Consider the following 14,329-nt stretch of genomic DNA (forward strand, 5'->3'; position numbering starts at 1 on the left):
GTTATACATTTTATGTTTTAGTTGCAATGACAATAACTAGAGCAGTATTGTTAACTACTAAAAACTAAAACTATTTTATTAATAATTCAAATTAAGGTGGAAAAAAATCAAATACGAATAAAAGATAAAAAGCCTAAAAGTAAAAGAAATGTTATCTTGGCATCTTGCAGCTGTTCTAAATGGAAAGAAAAAGATTTGCGCATAACTCCATCACTCCACCAGTTATTTTTGTTTATACTGAACTGTAATTGGTCTGTTTAGGTCTTTGTGTTTTGTGTCTGATAAGAAAGATTTGACAGTTCATTTCTTATTCTCTGATTTTCCCATCAGGTGGTATCTGAAAATGCTGCAGTGCTTTCGCTGTGAGCAGTGGTTTCATGAGGCGTGTACGCAGTGCCTACAAGAGTCCATGATGTTTGGAGATAGGTCTGTACTGTACAGAGCTACATTTATCACAGAATCAATATTCTGCCATCCTTTAGTATGGATTTCTCATCTTACCCCTCAAGTCTATGAATTTCCCTGAAAAGCAATTGGCTTTATATCATTATATATAATTAAAGTGATGTTTTCAGTGATTTTGTCATGGCTGAGGGGCTGATATTATATTAAAATGTAATAAATATTTAAAATATGTTCAATATTTGAATTATTATTTAAATAAAAGTTAACTTTTCTTAGAGCAAAGATCTCTCATGTAAATGTAATTTTTGTCAAACCTGCTACACTCATGGCAAGAAATGCATTTCTCTAAACACATGGTTTAATTTAATTAAATAATTAAATCTCATTGGTCTAAAATCCAACTGAACATAACTGTAAAATTCAGATATCCTCTGATTGGCTGTGATTGTGTCGTGCAGCTGTTTCACATTCATTATGTACAGACAAATTGCTCGTTGCAATCAGTCCAATAAGATTTTAGGCTTGGCGTTATCTGTTTTATAATGAAATATAACCCATTGCTTTTCAGAAAGAAATCAATGAATGCAATAACCAAAGTGAAATTCTACTTGCAGCATCTCAACTGTAATGATTAGTGAATATTGAGACAAACTTAATGCAGCGTCGCACACAGGCGAGATTACATGCGTTAGGGAATTTTTAAATGATCATAATGATTCAAGCACTATTTTTTTGCGTCTGCAGCACCGTTTGTACCTCTCCAAGGTCTGTCATTTAAATGACTCTATTTTCTGTCTTTTATGTTATAGGTTTTACTTGTTCATTTGTGCGGTGTGCAATAAAGGAGTGGAATACATCAAGCAGCTGGCGCTCCGATGGTAAATGACAGCTCTTCTTTTCCAACCTAGCAAGTGATTGCACCCAGGTCCGTGTCAGAATTCTATAGTCAAAGTGTCGGATGTGATTGATGTGGGCAGGAGCTCTTCATCCAGAGCTTTTACTCTCAAGTGCCGGCTATTTCAGAAAGTAAAGAGGGTACATTCCCTTTTTTTTTTAAGAGTAGCAGTTGTCTGGACATTGATTCTTGCTTTTTGTCCCAAATGAGAAATAGCCATTTGAAAGGAAGATTTGGTGCTGAGAGGATTTCTTATGATAGCAGGGGATTACTCTTCAAACACAGTGAGCTGGATGTGTTGGATGTTTAGGTATGAAGCCAGTCTCGTTTCAGATTTAAGCTTTATCCTTCTTAAAAAGTCTGGTGTGTTAAAACGGACCTTGCCTTGTGAACAGAGCGGAGCTCTATTTAATGTTCATCATGTGACCGATTTTGGTGGTGTCATTTGTTGTAAGAGAATTTCTGCTTTAGGTCCAGAACATCTTCAGCTCGGTCTCTGGCATTTTGCGTGAGGTTTTCTTGTTTAAATCAACTTATTTTTCACTTGCAGGGTGGATGTTGTCCATCTCACCCTTTACAACCTTGGAGTCCAAAGTAAGAAGAAATACTTTGAACTGGAAGAAATCCTGACCTTCATCAGTAACAACTGGGACCATTTCCAGATGGGCAAGGTGGTACATTCAAGCCTTTCTTATTGCTTACTATTCGAGAACTTATTAGGAAAAAAAGCTTTAAAGGTAAACAAAGTATTTAATAAAAAAAAATTGGGTGTGCTTTGGGTGGAATTTTAGTCAATAAGCAACTACCCTTAGAGAACACCTTAGCGACGCCCTAGTAACCACTCAGAATATCCTAGCTATAACATAGTAATACCCAATACACACTTTTTACTGTATTGCATACCATAACATTTACATTTATTCATTTAGCAGACGCTTTTATCCAAAGCGACTTACAGATGAAGACAGTGGAAGCAATCAAAAACAACAAAAAGAGCAATGATATATAAGTGCTATAACAAGTCTCAGTTAGGTTAACACAGTACACTTAGCATTGGATTTTAAATAATATAATATAAAGAAAACAGATAGAATAAAAAAAGAATAGCGCAAGCTAGTGTTAGAGGTCACACACACACACACACATACAATTGCATAATTAATGAAAAAAAAATTGAATATAAAAAGATTAGAAAGGTAGTTAGATTTTTTTAAAGAATAGAATTAGAATAGTGAGTGTTAAAGTTAGAGGGTCAAATAAAGATGGAAGAGATGTGTTTTAAGCCGATTCTTGAAGATGGCTAACGACTCAGCTGCCCGGATTGAGTTGGGGAGGTCATTCCACCAGGAGGGAACATTTAATTTAAAAGCATAACATAACAGCACCAAGGATACCCTATAAAACGCATGGCAACTTCCTAATGCCCTAATAACCACAAACATCCACAGAGCAACACCCAGAACATTCTAGGAACTGTAAACATGCCATTCCATGTTGTGCCACCAGTTTTGCAATAATGTCACACTTCAGCTTCAAAGACATTTAAAGCCAAATAAAAGCAGTGCTAGAGATTGTCTGTGGATGATTGCTGTAATTGCTAGGTACTGAAAAGCAGTTCCTTTGAGAGAAAGGGGTAGTGAAAAATAGCCAGTATTATTTTCTTTTTTTTTTCAGCAAAGCCTGTGGGTTTTATTTGTCTTCATTGAAACATGGCAGCTCAAGGCAACAGCGAAGGAAATGTCTCATAATAAAACACCATATCACACAATCAGTTTCTCTCAAAGACTTTCATATCTATTTCTTCCCCTTCAAGCTCTCCAACACCCCTCTGTCTGAACGGGGCCAGTATATTCTTGATGCCCTCAACAACTATAAAAGCAAGTAAGAAAAAAAAGTTTTCAGTTTGTTTTCTCTCTTTGAAGTAAGTAGTGCATGGATTTTGAATTAATAGATTTTTTATATTTTTTTATTTATTTAAATAAACATGATTACACACACACACACACACATATATATATATATATATATATTATGATAAAAAAATCATAACCTTTTTAAATAAATCATTAAAAAATGTTATGATGTTTTTATTTTTATCATTTGAATATTCATTCATTCATTTATTAATTCCCTTTAATTTAGGTTTCTTTGCGGCAAGGAGATCAAAAAGAGGAAATGCATTTTCCGACTAAGGACAAGGGTCCCTCCTAACCCCCCATCTAAGTTGTTTCCAGAGAAGGCCCAGAACAGTGAGGGCCACAGGGGCCGCAAAAATGGGGTCAACAGAAACAGGTTAGTTTGAGCATTTCTGAATGCCTCATTAGTGCCTCCAAATTTTGTGACCAATACCTTTTGTTGATGTCACATGGTAACATTAAAAATTGATTATCATAAGACAAATATTTTATTTGATTTACAGTGGTATTCGTTAGTTATTTTTCCAGCTGATTGTAAATGAGATCTTTTTGAGAGCTTTTTTTAATTTTATTTTTATTTTGACTCGCAGTGCTTTAATGCAGAGCATGCTCTGAAAAACACATGGCTTCTCCCCTATCATTAAATATTTGACAGCCACAGTTCTTTTTAGGATTCAGTAATTTCAGCTCGCAGATATGTATTGATATGTTTAGTGGGTGAAGATTATGTAATGATTGACAGTTTAATTAGTTCAGTTGTTATTATGCTGGATTGTCATTTGAATGCTTCTCGCTTTCCTCTGTTGCAGTAACTCTGTTCCTACAGAAAAGCGGAGGAAGAAGAGGTCCAAGTGGCTGCTAGAGGATGCTATTCCTAATGTAAGCTTCACTGCATCTAAAGTTGGATAACATGACTTTTCTTGTCTAGTTGAAAACGTACTCGGTTACTAAACGTAACCTCGGTTCTCTCTAGAAGAGCGAACGAGTACTGCGTCTTAGCTAAGACGCTACGGGAAAAGTCTCTTTTCACAAAATACTGAAGCAAAAATACTGAAGCTTCGCGCCCTTCTTGCCACTTCCCGCCGAAACGGGTGTGGCCCAACCTATAAAAGGAGCTCGAAAAGGCTGACTCACCTGATTTATTTCATCACCGAAGCGAACCAGAGTGAATCGTGCGCACGGCAGAGAACGCAGTACTCGTTCGCTCTTCTAGAGAGAACCGAGGTTACGTTTAGTAACCGAGTACGTTCTCTTACGAGAGCTCTCTCGTACTGCGTCTTAGCTAAGACGCTACGGGAACCCAATGTAAAACGCCGTGCGCGCAGGGATCACACACCAATAAACCTGAAGCAACGCCCAGTATTTACAGTGCACAGTCACCTGAGGGACTCACAGAGAGTCCAGGACAGAAAAGGGAAAAAGCCCTCCGTCCTATATCTAGCAGCATCCGTAGATGCGGCAATATGACATCACACAGCCGAGGCAAGGCCTGACCAATGTGGCAATGCGGGTCTTACGCAATACTGCCCATATAACAGTCGGCAGCGCATAGCGCTCGTGAACTCAGAATTCCCCTCAGGGCAGACAGGGCAATAACCTGAGCCCGAAACGGTGTGTTGAGGGATTTCGGCACATAACCGTGCCTAGGTTTGAGTATGACCCTTGAGTCATTGGGCCCAAACTCCAAGCACGACTGGCTCACCGAGAGCGCGTACAAATCACCCACATGCTTCACAGAAGCGAGAGCCAACAAGAATACTGTCTTGAACGACAGATGCTGAAGGCTAACCGATTGGATAGGCTCAAAAGGGGGACCCTTCAAGGCCTCCAAAACCGCCGCGAGGTCCCACATAGGGACTGACGGAGGTCTGGGAGGATTCAGCCTCCTAGCTCCTCTGAGGAACCGGATGACTAAATCATTCCTTCCTATTGACTGACCGGACGCCATTTCAGAAAACGCCGCGATGGCAGCCACATAAACTTTGAGCGTGGATGGGGCTCTGCCCTTATCCAACAGCTCCTGAAGGAAGGAGAGGACCTCCGTCACCTCACAACTAAGGGGTGAATAACCTCGAGCTGTGCACCAGCTGGAGAACACCGACCACTTCGAGGCATACAGACGTCGTGTCGACGGAGCTCTAGCCTGAGTGATGGTATTTAGCACTCCCACTGCGAGATCAGCGGGTAACCGTTGAGCGCCCACACATGGAGGGACCACAACTCCGGTTGAGGGTGCCAAATCGAGCCCCTGGCCTGCGAGAGGAGGTCCCTCCTCAACGGTACCGGCCACGGGGCGACATCTGCTAACCGCATCAAATCTGGGAACCATGGTTGGTTCTTCCAAAGAGGTGCTACAAGCAGTATTGAACATCTCGTTTCTCTCACCCGTTCTATCACCTGCGGAAGGAGGGAGACGGGAGGGAACGCATAAAGCGGGCAGCACGGCCATCTCCGTGACAGCGCGCTTTCGTTCTTGGAAAAGAACGCGGGGCAGTGAGCATTTTCGTGGGACGCAAAGAGGTCCACCTCCGCCATGCCAAATCTCTCCCACAACAGCCGGACTGTTTGCGGGTGTAGAGACCATTCGCCCGTAGGAACATTGTCTCTGGACAGCCTGTCTGGACCCAGATTCTGCAGTCCAGGCACATGCACTGCTCTCAGCGAGCGCACGTTGCGCTGAGCCCAAACCAGGAGGCGTTCCGTCAGCCTGCACAGGTTTCGGGACCCGAGACCGCCCTGGCGATTTATGTAGGACACCACGGACATGTTGTCCGAACGGACTACGACGTGGTGATCCTTGAGCATCCAGCATTTCCAGGCAGTTGATATGATGGAGCTTTTCCCGTTCTGACCATAGGCCAAAGGACGGTCTGCCTTCGAGCAGCGCTCCCCATCCCGAAGTGGAGGCGTCTGTCGACACCATTTTCACACTCGGGGAAGTCCCCAGGCTTACACCTGATCGGTACCAGCCGTTCGCTGTCCAAGGTGCTAGAGCCGCAACACAGCTCTGATCAACCTTGAAATGCAGCCGGCCAGACGCCCACGCTCTGCGCGGCACCCGAGCCTTCAGCCAGAACTGCAGGGGGCGCATGCGGAGCAGGCCCAGCCGCAGAACCGGAGATGCTGAGGCCATGAGACCCAGCATCTTTTGACAGTGTTTGAGCGACACGGTCGCGCCTCAGTGGAAAGAACTCGCTGCGCGCTGAATGCCCATCGCGCGCTGTGGTGACAGCCGCGCCGTCATGGAACACGAGTTCAGAACTATACCCAGAAACAGGATCGTCTGACTGGGGTTCAGCGAACTCTTCGCCCAATTGACACTGAGGCCGAGCTTCTCGAGGTGATCGAGTAAAACGGCCCTGTGGTCCACGAGCTCCGCTCGTGATCGGGCCAGAACCAGCCAGTCGTCCAAATAATTCAGCACTCGTATGTCTCTGAGTCTGAGAGGAGCGAGCGCTGCATCCATGCACCTCGTAAACGTACGAGGAGCCACGGAGGACTGTAAACTGGTATGCCTGGCCCTCGAAGGCGAATCTCAAATATCGCCTGTGGATTGACGCTATCTGTATTTGAAAATACTCGTCCCTCAGATCTATTGACATGAACCAGTCCCCTCTGCGAATCTGCGCGAGGAGTTTCCTGGTTGTAAGCATTTTGAAACTGCGTTTCATTAATGCCTTGTTCAGCTGTCTTAGATCCAGTATGGGCCTGAGACCCCCGTCTCTCTTGGGCACCAGAAAGTATCTGCTGTACAGCCCCCCCCTCGCTTTGAGCTTGAGACACAGTCTCTACAGCCCCTTTGCTCAACAGTTTTGATATTTCGGCCCGAAGTATGTGTGCTACTTCTGTTTTGACCGTAGTTTCGACGCGCGCTGAAAAAAAAAAAAAAACTGTAGCGAGTAGCCTCTCTTTATAATGCCTAGCACCCAATCCGAAACCCCTGGAAGCGCTGACCATGCATCTGCATGAATGGCTAAGGGCTGGATGCGAAGCGCGCTCTGTTGACCGGGCAACGGCGGCGCTCGGATGTGCTGCGCATTTGAGGCGGGGAGCGCGCTGATTACAGCAAGCAGATCGCTCCTCCTCGACCCCGTCCCGGCGCTTAACCGACTGGGGGAAGGCTGAGCAGGTCCCGTGGGACTCGATATGTCTGCGAGTAACAGCGTACATGCACGGGCCTCGTTTTTACAGAAGCCACGCGCCGTATGTGACATAGTGTATGTGGGCACTGGGGAGTGGGCACGTTTACTATGCGGCGCGCTCGACCGATCTGTGTCGATCTTATGTGCGCGAGCCCTGTGTGCAGGGCTGTGCTTACATGTGGAGATGGGCACTGAGGAGTGGGCATCGTCACTGCATTTATAGCACCATCTGCCGTGGCCGGACGAGCGTGCACGGGTTTTGTTTTTTACAGAAACCACATGACGCGTGTGACATAGTAATTGTGGGCACTGAGGGGTGGGCACGCTTACTATGCAGTGTGCGCGATCGACTTGAGTCGCTTTTATGGGCGCAGGCCCTGTGTGCAGGGCTGTGCTTACATGTGGAGATGGGCACTGAGGAGTGGGCATCGTCACTACATTTATAGCCCCATCGGCCGTGGCCGGACGAACGTGCACGGGTTTCGTTTTTACAGAAACCACATGACGCGTGTGACATAGTGATTGTGGGCACTGAGGAGTGGGCACGTCTACTATGTAGTGCGCGTGATCGACTTGAGTCGCTTTTATGGGCGCGAGCCCTGTGTGAAGGGCTGTGCTTATATGTGGAGATGGGCACTGAGCAGTGGGCATCGTCACTACATTTATAGCACCATCGGCCGTGGCCGGGACACCGGAAATTACACCTTTTTCGGGAAATATCTGGGTAGCCGTGATAACGGTTTTTGTGTGCAGGCAAGCGGGCAACCGTACAGGCTTGCGCATTGCAAAAAACGCTGAAACAGTCACAATCTCTGGAACTGAAACAGCGGCGCGCTTAGGTGAGAGCCCGGCCACAGCGGAACTCGTACACCGGCGCTTCGATGAAGCAGCCATCGTGTGTAGTGCCGACGCAGCATCATGCAGCATGCATAGATGGCTTTCCTAGGATGGCTTCGGGGCTCCCGGCCTCACCGTAATCCTCTGCCGCGGTCCCCGTGGCGCGGGGCGACAGCCGGTAGAGTGAGAACGGGGGTCTCGAGCTGCGTTGCTGAAGCTGTTGTGATAACGGCTTTTGTGTGCAGGCAAGCGGGCAACTGTGCAGGCTTGCGCATTGCAGAAAACGCTGAGACAGTCACAATTCCTGGAACTGAAACAGCGGCGCGCTTGGGTGAGAGCTCTGCCACAGCGGAACTCGTACACCTGCGCTTCGATGAAGCAGCCATCGATAGTAGTGCCGACGCAGCGTCACACAGCAGGCTTTAGATGGCAACACCGCTTTTGCCGCCGTCCAGCAGAGGGCGGACAAAGGTGCGTCGCTATCGCCTGTTCCACCGGCGGAAGTGAGTGGTAGTTCCTGTTTTTAGCATCATCAGTGTGGAGAATGCTAGTTAGACAGATGAACGAGTTCGCGCTGAATATGGAGCCATCCAAGCCTTCGCCACCTCTTCGTGAAGCTCAGGAAGAAATGAGGCGGGCTTTGAGAAGTACTCTCATCTGAAAGGGAAATACCATCCAGCCGGGAACGAGAGGGGGGGCGCTGGCGCAAACCACTCGCGGCCGAGACTCATCGCGGCCAACACGAGCATTCGCCCCGGCTCCTTCTCGATGTCAGCTCGTCTGCTGGGCTTCTGAGCAGAAGGCGCGAGATCCTCGGAGCTCGCCCAGCCCTCACTGCCCGAAGCTAGCAGAGAGCGCGTGTCCTCTTCCCCCGACGCGGCCCTGAGATCGACTTCCTCGGACGACGCGCCAGCAGACAGCGGGCGCTGCCCACCGGGAAGCGATGCAGGGGGGCCGGTGAAGCAGGGCGAACCGGCGAACTCGGTTGAGCTGAAGACGGTTCCGGAATCCGCTGGAAGCGATGCTTTTACGGCGCCTCAGCGCAGCGGAGAATGCAGGCTCAGAGAAAAAGGCCAGGCGAGTCCTCAGAGTCACCATGGCAACAGCTTGCAGTGGGGGCATCCACCGTCAGCGAGCTCGAGCGCTGCATGATCTTCACCCAGGCAGGAGACACAGATGACGTACCGGTCTCCCTCGCTGAGTGGGGCTCTGACGAGCCGCAGGAAGGCAACTTAAAAAAGACGCGAGCCCTTATTACGAGTTTGTGTCGCAGGGCGAACACACACACACACATAAAGAACAGCTTGGATATAACAGAATTGAAAGGATATAGGCGCCGGATAGCGCAACAGGAACGGCAGTGGAAGGTGGCGATGCCAGCAGCTTCAGAATGGCTCGTCCTGCTGATGTGCTTTCTCAGACGGCGCTTGCTGGACGACGATGCGTGAGCTTCGCTGAAGAGATGAAAAATCAGCTGAGTCAGCCTTTTCGAGCTCCTTTTATAGGTTGGGCCACACCCGTTTCGGCGGGAAGTGGCAAGAAGGGCGCGAAGCGCCCTTATTGGTCTGATGTTGCATCAGCCCGCGCTCGATAGGCTGTGCAGTTGTCGCAGAACAAGCCAATGAGCGAACGAGCCGTCTCGCCTATGGCTGTGTACTGCTGCAAATGCGCTTTACAAAAATACAAAATGAAGGATAATTTTTTGCTTCAGTATTTCGTGAAAAGAGACTTTTCCCGTAGCGTCTTAGCTAAGACGCAGTACGAGAGAGCTCTCGTAAGAGAACTGGGTTCTGTTATTATGGTTTCTAAGACTGTACAATAATAAAAATTAAAAACAGTGTCTTAAGAACTAGCCAACTAGCATTAAGTTAAGGAGTAATCAGTTTTATATTTCAGATTCAAAATAGGCCAGTTTACATTACGTTTCAAAGAAAAAAAGAGATGTTACTAGCTGTACTGATCTATAGAGTTATCAAATTATTCAACACTATTTTTAAATACTATATGAGTGTATTTATCAGTGGTCATTTGACTGAGGTACTCAAATTAGAGGGATTTTATATGCACATACAACCCCTTGCAATATTTTATTATTTTTTATTTTTTTAAGAAATCAAAAGTGACAGTAAAGATGTTATAATATTATAGAGCTTATATTTTAAATAAATGTTGTTCTTCATCAAAGAATCCTGAAATATGTTTCACAGTTTTCACCCAAAAAATATTAAGTATATTATACTGTTTTAAACATTGATAATAATAAGAACTTGAAATCAGAATTTCTGAATGATTATTTGACTCTGAATTAATGGCTACTAAAAAATTCAGCTTTGCCATCACAGGAATAAATAAATTCATAATATCACAATTTGATCAAATAAGTGCAGACTTGGTGAGCATTAGAGACTTCTTAATAACAGCAAATAAGACATGCTCAAAGCTTCTTTATTTAATGAAGCCTAATTTTGCTTTAAATATTTATAAACAGGAAGTATTTGCTATCCTTTCACAAGGCTTTCAGACACTTTGTTTAATTGGCCAGTTGGGTACAGTTACCAGAGAATGTTAGTACTTTTAACATGGTTACATATCGGATGTTTAATTGGCCTAGTTCAGGGTGGTTGCCACACTCTTTGTCAGCCGAAACCATTTGACCTTAAACATCTATTGAAGTACCTTCTTAGATTTTCATGGTTCTCTGGTGTGGGTTAATGGTCGTCTGACATGCGGGTAAACTAATAAAATAACTTTAATAGTAAGTGCTTTACTTTTATTTTCAAATTATTTATTGTAATTTTACATGTTTATGATTTACTCACAAACCCCAGGTGGGAAACCTGATATGTTCATCTATCACTAAACCACACACACACACACACATACACACACTAAATAATTCAGTTTGTTCAGTCCTCTTCTTGAAATCAGATTCATGAAGAGGTGAAGTGTTCGACTACTGAAACTATGTTTGACCTGTCATTACAAATCTTAGCTGTTCTTACTGAGCTTTTGTGTTCTAGCACTTCTTAGAGTTTATTGAATCCCTCAATTGTTTGCTTTCATGCAGCAGAGGGAATTACTATTTGCTTCTTTCGTCGTTTATTTCAAAGATTTTTCACACGGTTGCTTATGTACGGCCGATTTAAATATGACCTGTGTGAAGTTTACTCTTCGATATCTTCTCCTGCCTCTCTTCTTCATCTCTCTCTAGCATCTCTTTGCACCCCGTGGTGATCTTCTTTTTATTTCTTGACGCCTGCTGACATTGCAGACCTTGCATTTCTCACTCGCTTCTTGTGTGTTGTTTTGTCTCTTTCTCGCCTTTGCTCTCTCACTCTCTCTCCCTCACCTTTTTTCTTGCACCATTGGTGAAGCTACTTTGAAAGCCAATCTACAAGCTGTTCATGATTTCAAGCAGCTGAACTTCAGTCAAGCTAGCCTTTAGCACAATAAATCAGCTGCACTACAAGCTACTAACAAAGAGTAGTCATGCTTCTGACAAAATCTAGTTGGGTTACGTCTCTACTTTTAGTTTGTTACTTCCCAACTCTACTTCATTCTTTAAAATGGATTACATTCATCCTCTGAAGCATTTAACAGACAAATCCTTCTGAGAGGTCTCCAGTCCCCAGACATGCTTTATTTGAACTGTACATCCTTGACACTCCAGGCAGCACGGCTAATAATGCCATGAGCAATTTCAAAGGCGGCATTAGATTGACTATAACAACCATGATGGCTCTGATCGTCACAATCAAAGCTTTGATTATCGTCATCATCCCACTGACAATCAGACCATGCAGTATAATGAATTTAACATTGAATTTCATGCTTTGTTTGTGCCATCATCGCAGAATGACCTCACCTCTACCTGGAGCACCAATCATCACATGGCCAACATATTCGACTTCACGCTGGACGAGCTGCAGAGTTTGAAGAGGTGAATTGAACTTTATTGACTCAACACAAAGGTGTTTTTTGCAAAAAAGTCCAAAGGCAAAATTGTAACTATTTTATTTGTTTATTTTTTAGCTTTAGCTTTATTGGTTGTATTAGGACATGGCACTGTTATGAAATGAATATAGAAATAAATAGCATGTTGATATAGAATTCAACAGATATGTAGTCACAGTATATTTACAGTATATGTATCAAATATTTATATTATTTATTTACAGTGTTTCCCACAGTGTTCGCGTCTAGGGGGTAAAATGTTGTTCATTTTAAAATTAAATTCATTAGTCTGGTGCACTTTAGGAGTTTAAAATTAAAAAGCTCCAACCCATGTTCAGTCTCCAAAATGAACAGTGTATAATATCTTTGCATTGACTTGTACCTGGACTTTACAGTTTATGCAGACCTCTTTTTAGTTGTGATATAATGTCTCAGTCTACATTACATTCACCAAATATTATTAATGAGGCAGATAATATTACTATTTCAATACAGCTGCACTGTAAAATAAATGTTGATGAAATTTGTTTTCAATTCATAATACTCTACAGTAGGAAGAAATTACAATACTTTTTTTACTTTTCTTAATTTCTTCTACTTCTTTCTACTTGCAAGACTTGAAGCCTCAATCTTTAATTTTGGTTAAATTCTGGTAATTTCTCTTTCTGTGACAACAGGTTTCCAGACACATATAATTATGAATTTAGTGGAATACTGTTAGCTGTCCCATAAATTTTTTTTATTAATATTATGCAAATGTGAAAATAATGCTTAGCTGGTGTTCACAGCACATGCAGAGATGGAGTTTGCTGCATTCACTGATACAGGGAAAAACACTGGATCACAAACTAATAGCAGTACTACAGACTATAAGATGATAAGATTGTGCTTTCAATTTTAGTTTTTTTTAATGAGTAATCCCATTGTCATACCACGCATCTCTAATGCGAATGAAACCATCACAGTTAGATGGTTAGATGTGAGTTCATCAGCCTTGTCATCCATGTTTATCAAGTGTTTTGCATTTTAAATTGAGTTGAGAAAAGCCATAGTATCAATGATCCATGATCAATGTATGTTGTGGTACAAGCTCATTGTTCACCCTTGTCCTCTTAGTGACTTCATAATCCATTAGGACCCGAGGCACGTCGTAACAATTAAGCACATAATACAGATATCCGCATTCTTCACGTTTGATGGCTCATTTGATACAACTGCCCTTTCATTTTTTGATAAAGTCGCCTCACCTGTGCTAAAACTGCCAGGAATTAATTGTCGCCTTTCCATCAATGTACATAATGAGGTCTCAATCAAATTCAGTCTACCTACATCAGTCTCTCTCTCGGCAACAGACGGCACCATTTGCCTTTGAAATATCGGAAAGGCCTCTCACTGTTTCCCTAATCACAACCCCACCCCACAGAAAATATATTTTTTTATAAACACGGTGGGTGATGCGATTTAATTATACTTTTCTGCAAAGGTTATCATCTCAAACAGGCCTGAATAATGAGAGAATTGGAAACAGTGTTGGGGCAGACAAAGCTTTCAAAGACGAAAGCGGCTGTCTGATAGGGATTGTTTAAGAGTATAAAAGTATAAAAATCTTGGTTTCGGCCAATAATAAAAAGGCCACGTTGGGTTTCATCACAAAGCCGTGAACTGTAGTTAATGAGTGCCATACTTTAAATGCGAGTCGTGATAAACTCTGTTATAGTCACAATCCCAGCGCTGTATATTGTATTGAATAGCAAGCCAATTGTCTCAACTGTATTCTTTTGTATTCTTCAGTAGCCCTTTGTTTTGGCCCCTTGAGTATGGCTGAGATAAAACTTATTGAGAATGATAAGATTAGTAACAAAGTCAAACTGAAACAACTTTCTTTTTCTTCAATTATTGTAATATTTGAAAATTGTCAGTTGATTTAAAAAAAAAATCTACCAGTGTTATTTTAGTAATATTTATACTATTATATTATTTATTATTTTAAATTAGCTTTTATTTTTATATTTTCAGTTTTAGTATTTTTTTTTGTGTTTTTATATTATATTTTTTATATTATATTTTTACTAGAGTTTTTTTAAAATGTATATCTATTTTAACTCATTTTAATTTCAACTATATTTATAGTTATTTAAATGCTTCATCTTAAACGTATTATTTTTTAGTTATGTGCCGGG

General features: G+C 43.0%; 1 protein-coding gene across 4 annotated transcripts in view; it reads left to right on the forward strand.

The window, feature by feature from the left end:
• Positions 1-14,329, forward strand: part of phf19 (PHD finger protein 19) — a 45,443-nt gene that overhangs the window by 24,296 nt on the left and 6,818 nt on the right. For all 4 annotated transcript variants that reach the window (XM_059523164.1, XM_059523161.1, XM_059523162.1 and 1 more), the window contains 7 exons: positions 331-426; positions 1,215-1,283; positions 1,851-1,971; positions 3,114-3,181; positions 3,443-3,592; positions 4,026-4,095; positions 12,050-12,135. In XM_059523164.1, coding sequence (XP_059379147.1) covers positions 331-426; positions 1,215-1,283; positions 1,851-1,971; positions 3,114-3,181; positions 3,443-3,592; positions 4,026-4,095; positions 12,050-12,135 — 660 coding nt within the window. The remainder of the gene's footprint in view (positions 1-330; positions 427-1,214; positions 1,284-1,850; positions 1,972-3,113; positions 3,182-3,442; positions 3,593-4,025; positions 4,096-12,049; positions 12,136-14,329) is intronic.

The sequence above is a fragment of the Carassius carassius genome, chromosome 34 (assembly GCF_963082965.1).
Source record: "Carassius carassius chromosome 34, fCarCar2.1, whole genome shotgun sequence".
NCBI lineage: Eukaryota > Metazoa > Chordata > Actinopteri > Cypriniformes > Cyprinidae > Carassius > Carassius carassius.